Source organism: Lepidochelys olivacea, assembly GCF_965140295.1.
Source record: "Lepidochelys olivacea isolate rLepOli2 genome assembly, chromosome: 25".
Classification (NCBI taxonomy): Eukaryota; Metazoa; Chordata; order Testudines; family Cheloniidae; genus Lepidochelys; species Lepidochelys olivacea.
Genome location: NC_140435.1, coordinates 18174213 through 18197693, shown reverse-complemented (window position 1 = coordinate 18197693; position 23481 = coordinate 18174213). Strand labels below are relative to the sequence as shown.

At 67.6% G+C, this 23481-nt stretch overlaps 1 protein-coding gene across 1 annotated transcript in view; it reads left to right on the top strand.

Annotated features, from left to right (window-relative positions):
* The window catches only part of SSBP4 (single stranded DNA binding protein 4), a 53592-nt gene that overhangs the window by 22004 nt on the left and 8107 nt on the right, over window positions 1-23481 (top strand). Inside the window, exons 5-6 of the mRNA XM_084614780.1 lie at window positions 16046-16135; window positions 21708-21791. Coding sequence (XP_084470906.1) covers window positions 16046-16135; window positions 21708-21791 — 174 coding nt within the window. The remainder of the gene's footprint in view (window positions 1-16045; window positions 16136-21707; window positions 21792-23481) is intronic.

Sequence of the window (23481 nt, the reverse complement as noted above, 5' to 3'; positions counted from 1 at the left end):
TGCGTGGGGCTGGCCGCGCTCTCGCCCCGGCTGCCCTTGGCTGGCAGGCTGCAGCGTGCGGGGCATTAATATTTCAGGCCTGTGCTGCAGGGAGCGGCGCGGGTCCTGCTGGCGCTCTGTGCACATGAATAACTTTCTGGGAGGGGAGCAGAGCGCCGGGCCGGGCCCCGTGGGAATCCGCCAGCACGCTCCGGAGAGCGTGGGGCGCGCCAGCCCTCAGCCGTGGGGGGTGTGCTTAAAAGGGCAGTGGCTCATTCCCAGCCGCTCCCTCCCATCACAGTCCTGCAGCCCCACAGGGTGTCTGCCGACTGCCCCCAGCCACAGGTGCTGCTGCCCCCAGAAATTTCCAGGGCTGGGCCTGGCACACTGTGCTCACACATGCATGTCGTGCTCCCAGAGAGAGAGACGCACTCCATACACGTGAGCATGCATGGGCCTTGCGTGTGCGCACAGCCCCTGTGAACACACACGCACACCACACACAGTCACGCAGATACACCCCTCACACATGTGTGCACACCCACCGTGACAGACAGAGCCATGTGCACATGCTCCATCATGATCCCAGGCCCCTGGTTACTCCCCGATGCCCCCTTCTCTGCCAGCCAAGTCTTCAGGGTTCACTTAAATCACATTTTCAAGGTTTAATTTGTAACCAGGAGGGTTGCAAACCGGGCTCCTGGCCTGGGTGTGGGTCCCCTGGTGTTAAGCAAGGCCTGGCCTGGGCAGGGCATGGATGGCAGACCTATGTGGAAATTGCTGGGCTGGTGAGCGTGGGGGTGATCTCCCCACCAGTGTTGACCCTGCTGCCCTAGAGCAGTGCTGGGGGGCGGCTCCGTGCTGGGGGGCAGTGCTAGGGGAGGGGAGACGTCGGAGCCTTCTCTCCTCTCCCAGAGAACTGGGACTGCCTTGGCCCCTTCTTCACTTTCCTCTGCCACCTTGATGGGGAGGGGTCAGTTCCACGGACCTCCCGGTGCCCCATGTATGCAGAAGTGCTCCGCTGCCTCTAATGAGCGCAGGGGGGCAGGCCTCAGCTTTGGGCCCCATTGTGCCTCCAGCACCACTCCCTGACACTGTGCAGGGATCTGACCCAGAGGGATGCCCCCCCATTAGATGCCCACCCAGCTTGGCAGGGTGAGCTGCAGTGGGGCAGCCAGTCAGATTGCCCTGTGGCCCAGCCTGGCTGTGGGGCGTGTGTGTATGTGTTGGGGGGCGGGGGGACAGATGTGGGGCAGGTCTGGGGAGTGCTCGGGGGCCTCAGGCAGACACCCCTGGCAGTGGGGCGCTGGATGTCTTTGGAGCTTGCCTGGGGAAACGGAGCACTGGGCTTGCTTGGCTTGGCTGTGGGGGGGCCAGGCGGCTCGGACATCTGGAGAGAATTAGCCCCGGCAGCAGGAGCCGGGGGCCGGCAAATGTGTTGTCGCTTCTCAGCTGCACCTGGCTCTGGGGCACCCTGCCAGGCTTAGGGCTAGAGTGGGAACAGGTTAGCCTCTGCGGCCCCCTTCTCTGCACACAGCTGGACAGGCTGGAGGCTGCTCTATGCACCCCCCCTCCCAAGCCCTGGAACACCCCAGGTGTCGGGCAGCCACAGAGAAAGGCCCTGCTCCAAGGCCGGGGCCAGGACAGGTGCCATCCCACCAGCCAGAGACCACCCTGGCTTCCCCTCCCGTGCCAGCCCTGCAGGGACCCAGTTCCCATCGCCCAGATGCTGCCACCTGCCCCTAGGAGTCACAGCAGAGCCTGGCTGTTCCCCTGTGCCCCCCCGCCCTTGCTCAGGCAGCGCTGGGGGCCAGGGGTCAGGGCTCTGCAGCAGCTCGGGCTCTTATCTGCGTGGGGCTCCTGGGGAGTTAATCAGTGGCCACAGAGTCAACAGCGCGGCTGCCCCTGGCTGCCTGTGTTTGACTAGTGTGGGGCAGGCCCTGGCTGTTTGTCCTGGCGCTGGGATTGCTGCTCTGCTGCCAAGCACTGAACTGCCTGGTGGCTGGCGGAGTTGGCAAATCCATGTGCCACGCTGCACCTTGGCCATGTGCAGGCCGGGCGGCACTTCTGGCAGGGCAGGGGCCTGGTGGGACGGGACAGCTCACGCTCTACACTGGATGGGCTGCCCAGGGCAGGGTGGGGCTCCTGGCCCTGCATTGCCCAGGGCTACGGGCCCAGCAAGACAGCAGTGGCCCTGCAAGGGACACCCACTGTGCAGAGTGGGAGGGAAGCTCTGCTGCGGCACTGAGGAACTGGACTGTGTGGGGCACCAGGGAGCCAGCTGGTGAAGTGGGCAGGGGCTGTGGGGCGCTGGTGCTAGGGGGCTCTGACTGGCTCTGAGTCCAGCCCCGGGCTGCAGCAGGGAGCTGTGGTGCTGGAATGGGCAGGGGTGGAACATGCCCATGGTATCCTCGGGCCCCCATGCTGGGAGCCTGGTGGCTGAGGCTAGGTGGGGAGGAGGGTGGTGCTGCGGCTGGATGGAGGGCAGAGAGACTACTGATGGAGATAACCCCAGGGGGCTTGGCATGGCATAGTGCTCCTGGCATGGCCCCCTTAGGGCGATGCCACCCCTTCACCTCCTCCCTGGCATGGTCCTACCCTTCCCAGCTCTGTCCCCAGCATGGTGCTCCCTCCTGACCCGGCCCTCTGTGCAGTGCTCCCCCACAGTGCTCCAGCATCGTGCCCCCCTCCTAGCTGCCCTCCGTGCCCCCCTCCTAGCTGCCCTCCGGCACGGAGCCATCTGTTTGTTTTGCTGGCTCTTTAATTACTCTGGTCTATTTACTGATGCTGCAGTCAGGCTGATGCGAAGGACACTAATTGCCCTGTACATAATCCCTGTGCCATGCAGCCCCAGCACTGTGGGCACATGCCCTCCAGGCCGCGGCCCCATGCCCTCTGGGGCGGGAGCCATCCCAGCTCCATGATGCTGCCTCAGGGCCGGGGTCTGCCATAGGCCAGCTCTGGGCAAAGGGCGCTGGTGTGGGGGCAGCTGTGGGGTTTGCCAGCTCAGGCCCTGCACTGGATCCTGCTACAGGGACTGGCTTTACTCAGGGCCTCTGGTGCCATGGAGTGGTCTGGCAGCTCAGGAACGCTTTGACCCCGGCTGGGGGTGCTATTGGACTCTGCCCCTCTCGCAGCCCGAGGGTGGCACCGGCCCCCCCAGCCTCCTTTGGGTAAAGTCCTGAGTGGTGGCTATTGGAAGGCGACCCCTGGGGAGGCTAGTGTGATCCCAGCCCTGTGCTCAGCACCATGGGAGGGTGGGTGCGTGCGTGTTGGGGGAATCCGCCTTTTCTAACCAACCTACGCAGGGGTGTGTATGTGGGGGGGGAGATGGGCTCCAGTTAGGGGCTGACTGAGCCAAGGGGCCTCCTACCTCCCACCCTGCCTGAGCAAACTGCAGGGGGAGGGGATGCAGGCTCCCTCCATCCCATTCCCCCCTTCCTCCTCCCAATCTAGGTTGGCTAGAAAATGCTGGTCCCCCCCCCCACACACACACATTTCCCCTCCCTCTCCTAGTGCTGCCGCTCCACCTCCTGGCTCTGCCCCCTCAGCACTGGCCCCTTTGTCTCCTCCACGTGGAGGCGGGAGCCGGGCTGGGCTGGTCCCATTGTCCATGACAGCCTCCCATCCCCCAGGCCCTACGGGGGTCCTGGCAGCCATGCAGCAACTTGCCAGAGTGACAGCTCTTGGAGCCCATGTCCCCCACCAGTAACAGGACACCCCCAGGTCCCCCCCGCCTGGGGGAGGGGCTGCCTCCACGCTCCAAGACCCCTGGACTGGGCACTACCCAGAGCTGGAGGAGGCTGGTTCTGCCTGGCTTCCCGGGAACGTTGTCCCAGAGGGATTGGGGGCTGTGCTGTTCTGCCCAGCACGTGCCCCTGGAGTGCCCCAGCCTGGCTGCCGGTCCCGCAGTTAACCAGCTCTGGGAAGACATGGGCAGATCTCCCACCCCCATGCCCCCCCTCCCCCTGGATCTCCCAGCCCCCACTCCTCCCCCAGATCTCCCATGCCCCCCTCCACCTGGCTTTCCCACCCCCACGTCCCCCTCCCCAGGATGGCCCACACGGCTCGGTCAGTAGCTGGCGAGGGGAGGGAAAGGTCAGGCCTAGACGCTGGGGGCCGTGTGGGGCTGCAGCAGCCTGCCCTGCAGTTGGTGCCCTGCAGCTAGGCTGTCGCAGCAGTCGGTCGCTGGCAGTAGGTTCTAGTGGTTACAGACGGGGATGGGGAGTCAGACCTCCTGGGGTCTCTTCTCAGCTCAGCCCCTGACTCGCTGCGTGGCCTTGGGCAGGGCTGGCTCTGTCTGTCTTTCTCTGGCCGTTCCCAGGCTGCCCTCTCTCTAGGATGGTGTCTAGGCTCAGCCCCCCGGGGTCCCTGCCTTTCCCCTCTGGCTGCAGCTTTGCCAAGTGCTGGGCGTTTTATCAGGCGAGGGTGCAGCAGGGGTATGTGCTGGAGGGGTTAATGAGCTCTCTCCCCCCACCCTCCAGCCCCGGGGAGCAGGGTGGGCTGGGAGCCAGCTCTGTGGTGCCCGGCCGTGTGCTCGGTGCAGAACTGATTGCCACGCTGGAGTTAATGAGAATCTGGCGCAGCGACGCAGCTCGGGTCAGACGGCACGGGCAGGCCCCGTTGCCATGGCAACGCTGCCTTGCATATGTAAAGCGAAAGGGCTTTGGGAGCGGGGAGGCCGCTGGGGGGGCTGGGAGCCCCAGCAGAGGGGAGCCTCCATGGGGGGTCAGGGCACAGCCCCACAGGTCGCTGCCCCAGTGCCAACCCCCTGCCCCGGTGCGGGGGTGAGTCGGGACTGGCACCAGCCCAGCTCACCTGCTGCACCCCCAGCGCCTGGCCCCTGATCGATCGCCGGCTAAGTGGCAAGGCTGGCTCATTCCACACCTTGGCTGCTGGTATTTAGGCAGCGGAGAGAATTGATGGTCTGTGGAGCCCAGCAATTCGGACATTAGCACCGCCCACAGCGACCAGAACCCACGTGGGCACCAGGGGAGGCCCCAGGGATCATAGGGGTGGCTCTCGGGCCAGCAGCAGAGCGGCTGAGCTCACCTGGCTGCAGGACCCAGGTCTGACTCTGGACAGGCTCCCTTGGCCCCTGTCCTGGTTCTAGCCTGTCTTGTGTTGGAGCAGCAGGGCTGAGAGCCCCCAACTTGTGGGGCTGGGGGAGCAGGGCCCCCAGAACTTGCTTCCCAAGCTCCCACCAAGCCTTGGCAGAGGTGCCCTGCCTGGGAGTGCAAGGGGAAGACCCTCCTGGGGCTGGCTGTGGTGGGGTCCTCGACGCCCAGCCCTGGGGCTGGGAGGAGCAGAGTTGAGTCCTGCTGGTGAGATTTGGAGTTGTACCACAGGGGATGTGCGCTGACAGCCCCCCACGTACCATGGGCAGGACTCACACACCCTGGGCAACACCCTGCTGTCTGAGCTGGGGGGGCATGGGGACCAGCTGCCCATCTTGGCCACCAGCCAAACCCTGGGGCTGCCCATCCAGCCGTCATGGCTGATTGTTCTGTGCATCGCGCTGCCCCCTGCTGGTGCTGCGCAGACGGCGGAGAAACTGCCCTGTGACAGCGGGGGTGAAGCCGGGCAGCCCCACCCAGGGGAGCGGGCAGCAGCCGCTCTGCTGGACTTGAGAGTGTCTGGACCGTGGGGGGCAGAGTGAGGGTGGGGTGGCTGAGTGTGAGTGTGGGTGTGGGGACAGGGCCCTGGCCGGGGCGGGATGGTCTGAGGGGTAGTGAGGGGAGGCGCTGTGTTCTCTGCCCCCCTCCCCACTGGACTGGGATTCGTGGTGTGCATGACGACTGCCCGTAGTGCTCGCCACGCTCTCCCCGCTGCCCCACCTCGGCTGGCCGGGCACCAATGGGGCACCGACGGTGTGCCATGGTCTGCTGGGCAGTGGAGGCGGGGGGGCGGTGCCCTGGGGGTGAGGACACAGGACACTGGCAGGGGCTGAGCTAGTCCAGCGAGGGGCAATCCAGGACCCTGACAGACACAGCAGGGTCGGGAGTGGAGAGAGCTGTGCGGGCAGCCTGTCCCCTGGAGCCTGGGGAGGACATGGGGGTGCTGCATGCACGGTGGGGGCCTCGTGCTCATGCCTCCCGGCCCCTCTGCTTTCGTGATCCATTACCAAGGCCCCCCCCGGCCATGTGCCACCTTTCTGCAGGTGAGCCCGCAGGCGCTAGCAGTGAGGGCCGGGGTCGGTCGCCTCAGCGTGACCCCATGGGAAGGAGCATCGTTCTGGTGCCAGGGCTCGTGGGGTGCTGAGGCTGCACCAGGGGCTGGTGCCCCTCTAGTTCCCCGGGCTGCAGGCAGGAAGGCGGGAGGATATCCTGTTAGAGGAGGGCATGATCTGTCACCAAGCAGCATCTGGGGCAGCAGGGGCCGCCTGGCTAGAGCAGCCTCCTAGCCAACGAGCACATCTGGATGGGGCCCTGGGGCCCCTCTCCACAGGAGGCCGGCCCAGCCCTTGCACCTCACCCCCAGTGCCTGCCAGCCCCCCTCCCTGCGAGCTGCAGTGCTGGGCTCCCCTCCCCGTTAACCCTACGGCGGCTGGCAGAGAGAGGAGCCCACTGCTGGGCTGTGTGCTGTGACTAGCGGGTGATGCTGTGCCAGGGAGGGGGTGGGTGTCAGGGAGGTGGGGTAGGATTCTCATGCTAAGGCCACACACACACACACACACACACATGTGTACACACAAACATGTCCCCCCCACCCCACATGGCAATGCCCCCCCCCTTCCTGTGCAGGGTTACAGGCCTCAGTGGCTACTTAAGGTATTTGTGCTTCTGCCCGGGGGGAGATGGAGAAAGCAAGTCTCTGCCCCTCTCTGCCCCACAGCAGGTGGTGTCAGAGCAGGGCAGAGGGTGTGGGGATCCTGGCCCCCTGGGGAGCTCACTGGCTGCCTGCAGGCTCAGGCAGTCCTTCCCCCCCCCTTTATTCTCGGTTAATGCCTGTGTGTCTCCGTAGTGCCTGTCACCGCAGCCTCCTGGCGCAGCTGGTCGCAGTGGGCTGGTGCAGGGCACCAAACCTGTTCCTGTACCCCCCGGCCACAGCTCTTCCTGGGAACAGCCTGGGGATCTGGGCCCTGCTACCCTGCGCGCCCCTCTGCGTGCTGCCCAGCAGCCCTGAGTGTGGTACCCCCAGCCCCTGGCTATCCCGTGAGGGAGCCTGGCACCAGCGCAGGGCGGGGGGCGGACAAGTGAAAGAGCCGGTTGGGGGGCAGGCTGGGGGCAGGGCAGGTGTAAGGGCAGGAGGAGGTGTTGCTGGGAGAGCCGATGCAGGGGGCAGGTGCTTGATGGGTCCTTGGGAACCCCCAGCTGCCGTCGCTCGCACCCCTGGGCCCCCGCACCGGGCAGCTTCTCCCCCTACAACTTTTGTGTGCCCCACTGCCACGGATGCTCTCCCCTCCCCCACACATCGCCTCCCGTCCTGCCCTTCTCTTGCCTCTCCCAGCACCCCTCCTTCCCCTCCCCCGCACGCCCTCTCCCCTCCCCCGCACACCCCCTCCCCTCTCGTTTTCTTTCGCTGGTTTTCGTGACCTTGATGCAGAGACTCCCCAACCTGTTGCCATGGCAACACCTGCTTTGCATCTCCAGGCCTGGAGCGGGGCTGTGATTGACAGCTCTGGGGGTGTCCCCAGCCCTGCTCCCCCAGCCCCGGGCAGCCCCTCACCCTCCTTTCTCATCACTGCCTCTGTGGCAGCACCTGGCCGGCTGGTGTGGGATTGGCCTCAGAGCCCATACCCAGCTGCCCCATGGAGCTGGGCTCCATGACGTCCCCAGGAGCTCAGATTGGGGGAAGCTGGCCTGATCCCCTTCTTCAGTGCTGACCGGGGGCACATGGGGCCTGGCGCCAGCTCAGGGGGCTCAAGGGGGCTTCTAACCTGTGGTGCCAGGCTCCCCCGGGTGCCTCCTCTGTTGGGGCGCTGGGCTCTTGCCCTGCCGTGTGACACCCCCCCCGGGCCTTGCCAAGCAGCCCACGCTGCCCCTCCAACTCCTTCCTCGTTCCTACCCCGAGCGCCCCAGTCCTGCCTTGGAACCATGGGCCAGGGCCAGGAATCTCCTGGGAGCCTGCTGCTCCCCAGCGTTGGCACCTCCGGCTTTAACCCTCTCTGGGCTGCCCTGTCGGTGCTGACGCCAGGCGTCCTCGGGCCTCACCGTCCTGATGGGCATCATCCCCTGCCCCCACATGGGCTTTCCCGCTGCCCACCGTGCGCCCTTATGTCCCGCCTACCCTGGGCCCTGACAGATGCCAGCTGGGGTCTGTCCAGCTGGCCCCCCTCACCCTGCTGCCTGAGTTGGCTTCTCGGCAGGGCTGCGGGCAGCAGCTGGCTGTCGGCGGACAGTGGGACGCCGGTGGGATTGGAAGGCTGGGTCCCAGTTGGTACCATCTGTAGGACGGACTCAAGACCACGGCTGGGAGCGAGCCCCAGCTCCCGCAGCACTCCTGGCCATTCTGCTGGCCACGGCTAGCTCCCCCCTCCCTTGACGGCACTGCCCTGGCACTGCTGGGGCTCTAGGCCTGGCCTGCAGCAGCATGGTCCCTGAGGGCACCAGAGCTCTGCCCAGGCTGGGGGCAGGGGTGCCAGCTCCCTCTTTGAATCCTTGCGCGGACTCTCTTGATTCTTGAGTTGCCCCAGTGCTCTCAAGGAGACGTTTGCCAGCAGCCCTGCCGTGCCGGGGTGCCCACTGCCCAGTCCAGTGCCCTGGCCCTGCCAACCCTGTGCTTACCAGCGCCCCTGCCATAACACATGTGTGCGTGCCCTGAGCTGTGGTGAGGAGAGCAGCTGCAGCGATGCGGGGAGCCCTGAGGGGAGACAGCAGCTGGCTGGTGATGGGGGGCCCTTGGGGAGGCCTGGAATTGGGGTGCATGTCAAGGGGTTTTTACCATGCAGCGCTGAGCCGGTCTGCCAGGTCTGGGAGGGGCCGGGAGCCAGCCCTGTGGCAGTGTGGGGGCCTGTTGGGGCAAAACGGGGCCAGGCTGTGGCGAGCCCCAGACAAAGGGCCGCATGCAGCGGGTGCAGGTGGCCAGGCGGCGAGGGGGTTAACGAGCGCGGGTGGAATGTGGGGGGGAGAGATTTGTGCGGCTGGCGTTGGGGAGGCCGGTTTCATGGGGTGCCGCTCGGCTGCCTCGCCTCCGGCGCTGTTGGTTTTGGCTGCCTGCACAGACTCTCCATTGTCTTGCAAATGATTTGTGCATGGCTGTAAAGTGAGTTCAGCTGGGCCCAGCCTGCTCTGATCCTGCTGCTGATAAATGAGGCAGGGGGCCATAACTTTGTCTGCTGCAGGGCCCTAGCGCGCACTCGCTCGCTCCCCCTGGAGCAGAGAGGCTGCCTGGGCCAAGCCCTTGACCCACGGGGACAGGGCATCAGGGCCCCAGGTCCTGGCAGGAGCGGGCTTCCTGCTGTCTATGACCTGTGTGACTTCACGGGGAAGAGGGTGGGCACAACCCATGATGCTGACTCTGGGAGGCAGCACTGTCCAGTGCAGCAGCCCTGGCCCTGCCCTGTTCCCGGCAGAAAGGCCTGTCCTCTGCTGGGGCTGCTGCCTCCTCCTAGAAGCTTGTCGTGCCCCAAAGCATCTGGTGGGAGCGGGTGGCATGGGGCTCCATGGGTGGGACTGGCTGGATGGGAGTCCCACGCAGCCCGGCTCTGGGGCTGGAGCACCAGGAAGGCAGGGGCCTCATCTCCCCAGGCTGCAGGTTGGCAGCAGATGCTGCACATGGTTCCGCTAAACCCCAGCACTCACCTCCTTGGGCCAGTTCACAGGCGAGCCAGCCAGTGGAGGGGATGATGATGGTGGTGGGAGCCAAGTGCCCTCAACATGCCCAGGGTGGCCCCCTGTGGGGAGGGCATGTTGAACAGTCTGGCAATGAGTGCCGGGAATCACAGGTCAGGACTCCTGGGTTCCATCCCTAGCTCTGTGTAGTGGGAGTGAGTCTGTGCCTCAGTTTCCCCATGCACATCACGGGGGTGATATTTCCCTCCTGGGTGGTGGGGAGCTTGTGTTGCAGAGTGCGCTGAATCCTGTGGGTGGGAGGTGCGGCATGACCAGGTTCCTCTGCTCAGGCCCCACAGTCCAGGGGCTGCTGGTGGGCTGCTGGTGCCCCCTCTTCTTGCTGGCTTGGCCTTCCTGGGGGGGCTGCCCGTGCACTGCGCCTTAGTGCCACTGAAGCTTTTCTGCGGCTGCTGGCTCAGCACGGTCACTAGGAGCAAAGTGGCCCCACTGTATGTCCACTTGCCTCTCCGCTCCCTCTGCCTGGCCAGCCCAAGCAACATCACTGCATGCCAACAGGAGTGGGCTAGCCATGGGGGGCTTGGCCCCCGAAGGGCCCCAGGAGCCCCCTGAGGATCCTGTCCAGCTCCCCAGGAGGGGCTCTCTCTACATCCGAGAAAGCGTCTGGCACCACCCGGGCATCATGGCGGCTCCCAGACACTTCCACCCCCACTGCAAACAGCATGGAAAGTGAAACCCTGTGTTTGGTTTGTCCTGAGTCTTGGTGCTCCTCTGCCCCCTGGCCTGCGCCCTCCCTGTGATGACACACAGCAGGGGCACGGGTGGGGGTTCAGCCAGAGAGGGCGCTGGCTCTGCGTGGGGGGTGCAGCTGTCAGTCTATTCCTGCCCCAGTTGTGACTGTCGCATGTCGTCGCTTGGCAGGGAATTAGTGAGTGAGAAACCCACCCGCCCACACGGCCTCCTTATCTCTGCCGTCCATGCCAGCGCTCACCGGGAGGCGCTGCGCAGCCCAGATCCCTGTAGACCCAGCGGGGAGGGGGCTGCCCGAGAGGAACACGTGGGCACAGTGCCCCCACCCCACCCCTCCCTGCACCTCCCCTGCCAGGAGCCCTGCTCTGCAGAGCCTGCAGCTGGCCAGCCCCAGGGCTGCTGAGCTGTGGGTCTGTGCCCAGGCGGGTGGCCGGCGTCGCCTCTCCATTTAAGCGTGATGGAGGGAGTGTTTCCAGGCAAGCCTGGCTGTGTGCAGCGCCCGCTTGCTCAGTTGGTAACATCTGTCACGGAAGGGATTAGTCATATTTCATGTAAATGAGTCACTGGGCTCGGTCAGGTGGGGGCGGCCGTGCGGGCTAGCAGAGCACACGCCGTGCGAGGGGCTGGAGGGTGTACGCGCAGAGCCGCCCATCGCTAGTCATCCCGGAGCGCCTCCCTGCACAGGATGCTGTGGACGGCAGGGAGATGCTCACGGGCAGAGGGGTGAAAATACCCGGCTGCTCTAGGAAGCTGGGCAGAGTCCGCCAGCTGGGCCGTTGTGACATCACTGGGAGGGGCCTTCTGATGTCACGCTGGCCTGTGATGTCACAGTGTCTCTGGCCAGCATGTTCTGGCAGGGGCTGGGCAAGCCAGGAGCCTGGGGGGTTGGGGATGGGGGCACAGGCCAACAAGGAGAGGCCCATGCTCCATGGGGTGGTGTGTCCTGGTCCCGTATACAGCACTCAGGGTGGGTCCCTTTGGGGCACCCAGGGTTGAACGTGCTGGCCACGGAGGGTCTGGCCCCTTGGGCAGGCATTGGCACGTGGTGCCTGTGGAAAGAGCCGGAGACGCTGTCTGTCGAGCAGCTGGTGGGCGCGGGGCGGAGATCACTGTCTGCGCCCAGCGGGAGGGGGCAGCCCGGGGGAGCAAGGGGGCAGCTAACAGGCCCCCTCCCCCCATACGCTCAGCAAGGGCTTCCCACGATAAATGCAGCCGGCACAGGCGGGTGGGTGGCCTGGCACTGCGAGGCCTGGGCTGGCATGGACAGCCCTGGAGATGTGTCTTCCCCATAGCGGGTACCAGGGGCAGCAGCATGAAGGCCTCATGGAGCCACCCCCTAGTCTGGAAGGGCCCCACCACGAGGCACCAGTGGGTACTAGCTCCAGTGAGTCCCTCCGCATTCAGAAGGGAATGGGTTTGGGGGGCTGTTGATCCGTTCTGGATCCAAACCGGCAATGCCTAGAGGGGAGAGGCCCCATTCCCCACCCCCCGCACCCCCGAGCCAGCCAGTCCCCTGCTGTGGGGCTGGCCTAGAGCTGGGACCCCTAGAGGGGAAAGGCCTCGTGTCCCATTGAATCTCCCTCACCACCCCCAGCTGGTCTAGGTTAGAACCAAATCTTTCCTGTAGGGTGGTGAGGCCCCTGATTGGTCATGGGGGGGGGAGGGGGGGAGTATTAACCCTTGGCTTGCCATGCAGCTGGTCTGGTCACTTGCTGAGCCCTGGAGCCCAGCTGGGCTGTGGGCCTTGATGTCCCCAGCCCTCTATCTGCAGCGGGCTCAGTGGGCGGCAGGAGGTGGCTGAGATTCCCCACTGGGGCGCCAGCTGGAGGTCTCCAGGGCTGGTCATTCCCGAACCAGTACGTGATGGGTCTGGTGTGGAGGGCTGTAATGTATGTGGGGTGCAGGGTCCTGCCAGGTTCAGCAGCAAGACAGGGAGGTGCTAACACCCTGCGCCAGCCCCCACCCCCGGGTGCCCCGCAGGGCGTCACTGCTCTGAGCTGTGACCGGAACATGGATGGGGAGGGAGGGAAACAGGCCTGATGCAAGGGTGAGGGCCAGAGGCTGAGGCCCCTGGTCCACGGCTGCAGCCTCCCCCAGGGCTTGCCAGGTAGGGGAGGGACCCTGGCCTTGGGTGAGTCACACGCCAGGGGCTGCGGGGGAGACAGTTGGTGTGCTCTGGGGATGGCTAGGCTGGCTCTCACAGGGCCCTGGGAGAGGCCGGGGCATCTGGCCTCCGGGGCCTGGCTATTTCTGGTGCTGGTAATGAGTGTGCCCATCGCACTCGTGACTGGGCCAGCCCCGGCTCCTTTCACCCCAGCTGGACACTCTTCGTTCCAGACCAGGGCAGCCTGTGTGCATCCCTCGCTGCTGGCCTGTCTGTCTGTCCTGTCCGGAGGACCAGTTCCCGGGCGTCCTGGCCCCGCCCTGCACCGCGTTTGCCGTCTGCCCCGGGGCCAAGCGGGCACAGATGGTGCTGTTGGGATTCCGGGACGTTCACACCTGCTCTGCAGGGGGACGCTGGGCCCCAGGTGTCAGGCAGGAGAGTGAGGCTGCCCAGCTCCTTCCCACCGTCTCTGTGGGCAGAGACGCTGCCTCTGTGTGCCGTGCCCAGGTGTCCCCCGCGCCGTCTGACCCGTCCCTCCTGTTCTCCGCTATCCCGCCCCGCCTGGGCTGCGTCCCCAGGAGCAAAGGGAGGGGAAGGGGGGCCCAGGTCTGCCAGGTTGTGGTAGGGCCAGCTGGGGGCACACCCCTCGCGCTCCAGTCGGGCAGGCCCCGTCCATGCAAGAGATTGGATGTAGGCTCGGTGGCAGGGGGGCCTTACGGAAGGGAAAATCCCCGGGGTGATGGAGGGGGGTGGTCCCAGCGCAGGGGGCAGAAGGAGAAAACAGGAGCAGTGGGGTGGGGGAGGGATTGCACGGGGCCCTGGATTTGGCAGTGTCTCAGCCAGCCCCGTGGAGCAGAGCCTCTGGACCCCCCAGCCCTTTCGCAGGCCCCTTCCCCAGCATGGCCATGGAGGTGCAGAAAGCAGCCGCCTCCCTTTCAAATTGAAACCATTTGTGGCAGAGCAGCAAGGGGCCGAGCCGGAAAGCCAGCGCATTCCTTCGCTTTAATAGCTCCCCTCAGACGGACGTGGCTGGTGGGGCCCAGTGTGCCCCCCTGCACACAGCACACCCACGCGGGCCTGCCCCGACAGCCCAGCCCAGCCTGCTGTGCCCTGCCCCACAGGTGGCCTGGCTCTGACTCCCCAGGCTGGGGTGGGGGCTCTGCCGAGGGGGGCTGCACTGGGGGGTGGAGTGCTCTGGCTGGATTCTCCATATATTTCCATCTCGCTCGTACTGAGATGTGTCCTGGCTGGACGCTCTTGGGGCAAGGAGACACCAACCCAGGGCCAGGCACTCGCTCAGTGGCTCCTCAGTGGCTGTGCCCTGGCCAGCGGGTCTCAGCATGCCATGCTCTGGCAGGGCACGACCTGCTGGGCCCCATAGTGTCCTTGGACTGCGCCGCCCCATTGTAGACAAGGGAGGCTGCGGGCCAGGTGTGGCCTGGGAGGGGGATGCTTAGTCTGGAGCTCCCTTTGTCTCTCCTAAGGGCGTCCACTCCTGGTGCATACTGGGGGCAGGTGGGGGGATCTGCAGGGAGCCCCCCACCTGCTCCCACAGCCCCACCCCCCAGCTCCCTGGCAGTCATGGAGAGTTGCACCCGCCCTCCAGCTGGGGCGTGAGCTGCACTGGCAGAGCAGAACAGCTGCAGGTCGGGGTTGAGGGGCATTGGCAGGGAGCTGAGGCCTGGGCACATCCCCCCTGCTCTGGATTTGTGCTGGGTGGGGACCCCCTGGGCCAGCTCCACCCAGCCCGCTGCACATCCCCGAGGGATGGTTCGTTCCCCTGTCCTGATGCCTCGTTAATCAGTGCTGTTAATTTCATCCAGTTAGCTGCACGTTGGCATGAGCATGGCCCCAGCTGCCTTGACTGTCAGATGTGCCCCTGGTGCCACCTATAATGAGGGCAGTCAAGGGGAGCTGACCTTGGGCAGGGGCCGTAATTAGCGCACGGGGACCATGGTGACCGGAGCCGAGGGGTAATCTGCAGGCACGATAATGAGCAGGCTCTGGGCTGAGCCTCACTGAGTTTGCTGGTGGCAGCCCTGAGCCTCGCCCAGTGCCCGGGGGCAGCGGGCTGGGGGGAGAGATGTTTCCCGAGGGGCTGGCATCTCGACTGGGTGGGGCAGGCTCCTGGGCTGGGCAGGGGCACGTCCCCAGTCCTCCGTTCCCAGTGGGACTCAGCACTGGCAGCTCTGCTGAGACCCCAGCGGAGTGCCCAGGGAGCAAGGGCCCACCGCCTCTGAGCCGCTGGGGGCAGGGGCTGAGGCCAAGCATCCAGCTCCTCCCTGGTTTGTGGGGCCGCCGGGGCCTGGCCTGAGCGTTGTCGCCCCAAGGAAGCCGACGTCCCCCCTTGTCCCCAGTAGGCGGGCACCTGCTGTATCCCTCAGGGGTTAGCGTCTTTGGCCAAGGCAGGCAGCACTGCCAGGTGCCGAGAGCTTCTGTGCCCTAGAAGGGGGGCATTGGCTCCAAGGTCCTGGCCACCCTGGCACTCTGTGCCACCCCCATGCCTAGCCTGCACTCTGACAGCTCCCAGCCCTTCCCTGGCATGCTGGGTCATTCATTTACCTGGTTGCCATCCCAGCTGTTCCAAAACAGGCTATCCCGCCGAGGTGCCAGGCCCATGGCACCCCACTGACTGCCAAGCACATCTGCCTCCTGTCTGGCCTGACAGCCTCTCGCCCCCAGAAGGGTGAATTCCCTCCCCACCTGGAGCAGAACCCCTCTGGGGTGAGGGACGGACCCGTCACAGGGCTGAGATTGGCCTCAGGCTCCCCACGGAGGGCCCCAAGCCAGGGCAGAGAACAGGGCTCTCAGCAGCATCTGTGGGCATCGACCCCAGAGCTCACCGGAGGTACCAAGAGGGGCAGTGACTTATCCAGGCTGAGCGGCAAGAATAGAACCCAGGAGTCCTGGCTCCCTGGACTGGGCCATACCTACTAGGCCAGGTTGCCACCTCAGCCCTGAGGGAGGTGTTCTGTCACTGGCCAGCCAGCTGTGGGGTCTGGGTGGGCAGCGGGGGGCTGGGGGGTGCAGGGCATGTTCAGCAGCACAGCCTCTAGGGGGTAACTGAGGGAGCATGTGTGAGGAGGCTTCCCCCCAAACCCCAAATTCAACCACTCTCCTATGAGAACCAGCCCGAAGCAGCGTCATAGAGGGGGGAGGGGCTCAGCACCGCCATGGGGCATGGGGGGCACGTGTGGGGCGCTGAGGGAGAGGCATGCATGGGATATTGGAGGACCCCCCAGTACTCAATACAGGCTGTCCCATCTGGAGAGGCCTCTCCCTGCCAGGGCTTCTGACCCCTCACTGCAGCTACCTGGGGGCTGCCCCCTTCCTGCGCTGGGAGCGGGGCCGGGCAATGTGGGCACAGCATGTTCCCAGAGGGGTGCGGGGGGGGCAGGCTGACTCCCACCATTCCAGACTCCCCTCCCTAGCCTTGGACAGCATGTGACCCCTCAGGATGACCTTTGCTCTTTCTCCGCAGAGTGCCGCGGCGGCCCCCAGCCCCGTGATGGGGAACATGCCCCCGAACGACGGCATGCCAGGAGGACCCATGCCACCTGGTTTCTTTCAGGTACCCTGCCCCACTGCATGGCCGACTGGGGCCCCACTGGCGTGGCGCACCGTGGGGAGCAGGCGAACGCCCAGGGGACAAGGTGCCCGGGGGTGGGCGGACCCCACAGGGATTTCCCGTGGAGGAAGAGGGCAGCCCCAGTCCTTTCCCTTGGGGTAACCTCTGGGAGCCAGCGCGCTGCCCTCTGAGACCCAGCCAGTCCTCCACAGCTCTGCCCTGCCAAGGGGGACCCCGTGGGCCTCCTTGCCAGCTCTGCCCAGTGCCCTCTGCCGGGAACCTCCAGCAGTGCCAAGGGCTGTCCCCGTGCCCAAAGTAGGTGTCAGAGTCACCGTCAGAGCCTGCTGCTCCCGAGGGCTGTCTGTGCCCACGGGGGCCCTGCTGCGTTGCAGGGAGTTGTGGGGGAGAGGAGAGAGCCAAAAGTGGCAGCCTCTCTCCCTCTCCCCTGCTGCACTTCAGGAGCAGCCACCATGCTGCGGAGGGGGGGCAGCCCCCCCATGTCCTAAGCCTGGCCGCTGGGCCCCCAGTCGGGAGCTGCCTGGCCGCCCAGGGGGGTGTGAACTAGCGCTGAGGGGCGAGGGTCCTGCTGCTCTGTGGCCAGCGCCCCCGCCATGCGTAGGAACAGGCTGCCCTGCGGCGGAGTGGAGGCTGGCCCGTGCGTCTGGCACTCAGAGCTGTGGGCCCAGCGGCAGCTCCAAGGGGGCCCAGCCCAAGGTGCTGCGTGTGGGGCTGGCACGTGCTATGGGCACTGTCAGGACACACGGCCGGCTGCAGGCTCACCCACGCCCTGGGAATGGAGGCCGGGTGGGTTCTGGCCAGGCTGGTGGAGCTGCCAGAGACATGGGGGGCAGAGGAGGTGGAGGGGAGGGGAGCTGATGCTGTGGGCATGGAGGAAGGTGCAGCCCCGGGGTGCACAGGGTCAGCCTGTGTGCAGGGAAGGTGCCTGGGATGTGTTCAGGAGCGCGTGTGCCCGAGGGGGGTGCACAGGGTCGGGTGTGCGTGCGGGGAGGGTGCTGGGGGGCGTGTGCCCGAGGGGGGTGCACAGGGTCGGGTGTGCGTGCGGGGAGGGTGCTGGGGGGGCGTGTGCCCGAGGGGGGTGCACAGGGTCGGGTGTGCGTGCGGGGAGGGTGCTGGGGGGGCGTGTGCCCGAGGGGGGTGCACAGGGTCGGGTGTGCGTGCGGGGAGGGTGCTGGGGGGGCGTGTGCCCGAGGGGGGTGCACAGGGTCGGGTGTGCGTGCGGGGAGGGTGCTGGGGGGGCGTGTGCCCGAGGGGGGTGCACAGGGTTGGGTGTGCGTGCGGGGAGGGTGCTGGGGGGCGTGTGCCCGAGGGGGGTGCACAGATTCGGGTGTGCGTGCGGGGAGGGTGCTGGGGGGCGTGTGCCCGAGGGGGGTGCACAGGGTCGGGTGTGCGTGCGGGGAGGGTGCTGGGGGGGCGTGTGCCCGAGGGGGGTGCACAGGGTCGGGTGTGCGTGCGGGGAGGGTGCTGGGGGGGCGTGTGCCCGAGGGGGGTGCACGGGGTCGGGTGTGCGTGCGGGGAGGGTGCTGGGGGGCGTGTGCCCGAGGGGGGTGCACGGGGTCGGGTGTGCGTGCGAGGAGGGTGCTGGGGGGGCGTGTGCCCGAGGGGGGTGCACGGGGTCGGGTGTGCGTGCGGGGAGGGTGCTGGGGGGCGTCGTTCAGGAGCGCGTGTGCACGAGAGGGGTGCACGGGGTCGGGTGTGCGTGCGGGGAGGGTGCTGGGGGGCGTGTGCAGGAGGGCGTGTGCCCGAGGGGGGTGCACAGGGTCGGGTGTGCGTGCGGGGAGGGTGCTGGGGGGCGTGTGCCCGAGGGGGGTGCACAGGGTCGGGTGTGCGTGCGGGGAGGGTGCTGGGGGGCGTGTGCCCGAGGGGGGTGCACAGGGTCGGGTGTGCGTGCGGGGAGGGTGCTGGGGGGCGTGTGCCCGAGGGGGGTGCACAGGGTCGGTGTGCGTGCGGGGAGGGTGCTGGGGGGCGTGTGCCCGAGGGGGGTGCACAGATTCGGGTGTGCGTGCGGGGAGGGTGCTGGGGGGCGTGTGCCCGAGGGGGGTGCACAGGGTCGGGTGTGCGTGCGGGGAGGGTGCTGGGGGGCGTCGTTCAGGAGCGCGTGTGCACGAGAGGGGTGCACAGGGTCGGGTGTGCGTGCGGGGAGGGTGCTGGGGGGCGTGTGCCCGAGGGGGGTGCACAGGGTCGGGTGTGCGTGCGGGGAGGGTGCTGGGGGGGCGTGTGCCCGAGGGGGGTGCACAGGGTCGGGTGTGCGTGCGGGGAGGGTGCTGGGGGGCGTGTGCCCGAGGGGGGTGCACAGGGTCGGGTGTGCGTGCGGGGAGGGTGCTGGGGGGCGTGTGCCCGAGGGGGGTGCACAGGGTCGGTGTGCGTGCGGGGAGGGTGCTGGGGGGCGTGTGCCCGAGGGGGGTGCACAGATTCGGGTGTGCGTGCGGGGAGGGTGCTGGGGGGCGTGTGCCCGAGGGGGGTGCACAGGGTCGGGTGTGCGTGCGGGGAGGGTGCTGGGGGGCGTCGTTCAGGAGCGCGTGTGCACGAGAGGGGTGCACAGGGTCGGGTGTGCGTGCGGGGAGGGTGCTGGGGGGCGTGTGCCCGAGGGGGGTGCACAGGGTCGGGTGTGCGTGCGGGGAGGGTGCTGGGGGGGCGTGTGCCCGAGGGGGGTGCACAGGGTCGGGTGTGCGTGCGGGGAGGGTGCTGGGGGGCGTGTGCCCGAGGGGGGTGCACAGGGTCGGGTGTGCGTGCGGGGAGGGTGCTGGGGGGGCGTGTGCCCGAGGGGGGTGCACAGGGTCGGGTGTGCGTGCGGGGAGGGTGCTGGGGGCGTGTGCCCGAGGGGGGTGCACAGGGTCGGGTGTGCGTGCGGGGAGGGTGCTGGGGGGCGTGTGCCCGAGGGGGGTGCACAGATTCGGGTGTGCGTGCGGGGAGGGTGCTGGGGGGCGTGTGCCCGAGGGGGGTGCACAGGGTCGGGTGTGCGTGCGGAGAGGGTGCTGGGGGGGCGTGTGCCCGAGGGGGGTGCACAGGGTCGGGTGTGCGTGCGGGGAGCGTGCTGGGGGGCGTCGTTCAGGAGCGCGTGTGCACGAGAGGGGTGCACAGGGTTGGGTGTGCGTGCGGGGAGGGTGCTGGGGGGGCGTGTGCCCGAGGGGGGTGCACAGGGTCGGGTGTGCGTGCGGGGAGGGTGCTGGGGGGCGTGTGCCCGAGGGGGGTGCACGGGGTCGGGTGTGCGTGCGGGGAGGGTGCTGGGGGGCGTGTGCCCGAGGGGGGTGCACGGGGTCGGGTGTGCGTGCGGGGAGGGTGCTGGGGGGCGTGTGCCCGAGGGGGGTGCACGGGGTCGGGTGTGCGTGCGGGGAGGGTGCTGGGGGGCGTGTGCCCGAGGGGGGTGCACGGGGTCGGGTGTGCGTGCAGGGAGGGTGCTGGGGGGGCGTGTGCCCGAGGGGGGTGCACGGGGTCGGGTGTGCGTGCAGGGAGGGTGCTGGGGGGCGTCGTTCAGGAGCGCGTGTGCACGAGAGGGGTGCACGGGGTCGGGTGTGCGTGCGGGGAGGGTGCTGGGGGGCGTGTGCAGGAGGGCGTGTGCCCGAGGGGGGTGCACAGGGTCGGGTGTGCGTGCGGGGAGGGTGCTGGGGGGCGTGTGCCCGAGGGGGGTGCACAGGGTCGGGTGTGCGTGCGGGGAGGGTGCTGGGGGGCGTGTGCCCGAGGGGGGTGCACAGGGTCGGTGTGCGTGCGGGGAGGGTGCTGGGGGGCGTGTGCCCGAGGGGGGCGCACAGGGTCGGGTGTGCGTGCGGGGAGGGTGCTGGGGGGCGTGTGCCCGAGGGGGGCGCACAGGGTCGGGTGTGCGTGCGGGGAGGGTGCTGGGGGGCGTGTGCCCGAGGGGGGTGCACAGGGTCGGGTGTGCGTGCGGGGAGGGTGCTGGGGGGCGTGTGCCCGAGGGGGGCGCACAGGAGCGGTGTAGGTGCAGCCAGGTGGTGGTGTGTGGGCGTTGCTACGGGCGTCAGCCTTGGCAGCTTCGCCGTGCAGCTTCAGCAGCCGAGAGCCAAACTTCTTGCTGCTGCGGGGGGGGGCAGGACAGGAAGGGATGTGTGGGGAGACGCTGCCCCCTAGTGTCGAGCCAGCCACGTGCCTCCTTGGCCGTCCCCTGCCGGCCAGCCGGGGCGCTGCGGGTGCTGAACGGAGGCAGGGCTGTGCCAAGTCGTTATCTCCTTAGCTGGATAGAAAATGATTTTATTAATGGCATCTTTTCGCCCCACGCGGCGCCCGCACCTGGGTTGCCGGAGCCTGCCCGGCGGGAGCTGGCTCAATACTGCAGCCCTGCCGACGCCGTCTGTTCCCCATTAGGCCGGGAGCCCTGGGAGGCTGAGTGGTGAATGGGGGCCAGCGGCACTGCCGTGCGGGGATGGGCTCACGGGCACCGCTGCGTCCTCATGCCTGTCCCGGCCCCGCCGCCCCGGGGAGGAGCTGGGAGCTGGATCCCTCACGCACCTGCCCTGTGCTCAGAGCCGGGTTGGGCAGATGGGTCACCGCGCCCGGGGGTGGGACACGGGCCCCTCTGCATCTCCGAGGCCACGGACTCACAGCACCGATGCGCTGGCTGTCGGTGGTGTGCTGGGGGCCTGGGGTAGGCGGGCGGCGACAGGCTCTAAGGGCCAGGGTAGCGGTGATGGCCGGGAGGGCGGGGGGCTTTTGTGGCTGGAGACACTTCCCCCGCCCCACACGGAGCCGCGGTGCAGCCTATTCCACACCGCCAGTACAAGAGCCCCTGGCCTGCTCCGGCTGGACATTGGCTCCGCTTTGAGTCTGTGCCAGGCAGCATCCAAGGGCAGCCTGCAGCTCCTCCCCTCCCCATGGGGTGGGAGCCGGGCGGGCAGCGTTCTCAGGACCCTGGGCTCACCGCACCTTCCCCCGCAGGGACCGTCTCCTGGGCACTCAGACGGGCACCCACGGCCCCAGGAGTCACCTGGTGCTGCCAACATTCAGCTCTGCCAGCTGGAGCCTTTCTCCTGCCCCTCGTGCCAGGGGACGAGCGGCCCCCCCTTGCCCAGCCCCGCCCGGCGAGCCCCCATGTGTGGGGGAGTGCCAGGGGGCAGCGGGGGCAATGCAGGCTCGCTGGTGAGACGGGGTTTGCTGCCACCTGCAGGTGGACGTGGGGACCGGCATGAGGCCGGCCTCAGGCTGACGTGTGCCCGGGGCATCCCCTCACCTCTGGCCTGCTCGGCAGCACGGGGCATCGGCCACTGGAGACACCCACTCCCAGTGCCCAGGACCCGGGCTGCCCCCAAATGTTGCAGACTCCACCTCCCCCAGCATGTGTCCCCCACCCCGGGCGATGGCTGGGGCCCAGTCGGCCGTGGCTCAGCATGGGAGGGCAGTGGCCCCGTGACCTGGCCCAGGGCAGCAGCCAGGCAGAGGCGAGCGGGGAGCTCAGGTACATTGCGGGGGTGTCTCTGGTTGGCAGTCCCCAGGGAGAGGGACCCACCAGCAGGGCCTAGGAGCAGGCGAGGGGCCAAGGGCAGTGGGTGACGGGGGCTCGACCCAGCCCCTCCCTCCTGTAACCCCCTGTGGTTTGTTTCTCTTGAAGGGACCTCCGGGCTCTCAGCCATCACCACATGCACAGCCTCCGCCCCACAACCCCGCCGGCCCCATGCTGGGGCCCCACAGCCAGGTAAGGCCGTCTGGGGGGAGCTGACCCACCACCCCCTAACAGGCTGGGCCTGGGGAGGAAGCCTGCCGAACCCTGTGTGTGCATTCCCCGCACAAGCCATTCTGCCCCCCCTGCTTCCCCCCACATGCCACTCTGCCCCCTGCTTCCCGCACACTCACCCACTCTGCGTGGGGTCACTCACCTGAGTCTCTGTGGGCTCCTGCAGCCTGGAGGATTGCCTCAGACCCTTGGAGATCCCCAGGTGTACCCCAGCCCCCCCGATTGCACCCCGCTCCACACAGCCACCACGTCCTGATCAGCCGCACACAGCCCAGTGCCCGGCAGACTCCGATTTTCAGGCTCCCCCACCCCGTTCCCGAGCGCGGGCTCAGCATGGCCCGGGACGGACAGGCACTGAGCTCCTCTTCCCACGTGCCCTGCCCCGGGCAGCTGCCTGGCCCAGCCCCCTCCTCCCGGTGGGAACTGCACAGTGGGTCAGAGCAGACCCCAGAGCATCTGCTTTGCCCTGGCACCCTCCGTTCACCAGCTGGGAGATAAGGGGCCTCCAGGGACCCTCAGCCCTCCAGGCCTCCCGCCAGCCCCTTCATACGCTGATACCTGCCCCAGCCAGGCCTGAGTGCAGGGAGCGAGGCTGGGGCCTGGGAGGGGGGGCGCAGCCGTGACAAAGAGCTGGGCCATGCAGCCCCCGGGCCCCACCAAAGCCAGCGCCGGCATCTGTGTGCCACACGAGGACCCTGGCCCCTCCATGAGCCGGGCGTCCGTCGCTGTGAGGAAGGGTCTGGGGGCGAGTGATGTGGGGAGACCCTTGCAGCTGGGAGGGACCAATGGGGTAAATTGGGGGCAGCAGGGCAGGGGCTTGCCTGGGCACCACTTGGGGGAGCCCAGTTCTCGCTCAGGGAACTGGAAGCCTCAGCCGTTAGGAGCCATCCACTCCTGTGCAGGGAGCAAGGCTGGGGCCTAGGAGGTGCTGGGACCCTCCAGCCCCCCTGGTCTCTGCTTCAAGGGGACTAAGGAGAATCCTGCCTGTGGGGGGGTGAAGGGACAGTCCCTGTGGGGCTGGCTGGCAGGGTGCATGGGACTCTGCGAGGCCATGGCAGCGCGGGCAGCTCCCAGCCCTAGCACGGCGGTTCTGCCCAGCACCCAAGAGGGCCTGTTGCTGGGAGACATCGCAGGGCAAAGCCGAGAGCGCAGCTGAACTGTCAAACCCCAGGCAGGCGGAAGCAGAGGGACCGGCTGCGATGGCAGCCCCGCTGGGCAGGAGGGCAGCAGCCGTAACACCAGCGTCAGGGCAAAACACCTTGTGCCCATTGTGTCAAATGCGGTGATGCCATGAACAGCAGCCCTACAACTAGCCTAGATGGCTCAGGGCGGGAGGCGCAGGCCGGGAAACCTGCCACTGGGGGGCTGGGTGACCTTGGGCAAGTCACTGCCTCACTTTCCCCATTGCCAAATGGGGACAATGCTAGTGATACGGGGCCCCACGGCAAAGCCCTAAGAGCCCCCTCGCAGGGGAGGAGCTGAGAGGTACAGTAGGACCCTACCTCTGCCCCGTCCCCTGCGGGCACCAAGCCTCTCACCCAGGGCCCTGGGATGAGGAATGCTGGGTGCACGCGGCCTGATGAGGCCTGGACGCCTGGGTTCCTGCCTTGCAGCCTCTAGCCGGGCCACGCATCACTGCTTGTGGTTAGAC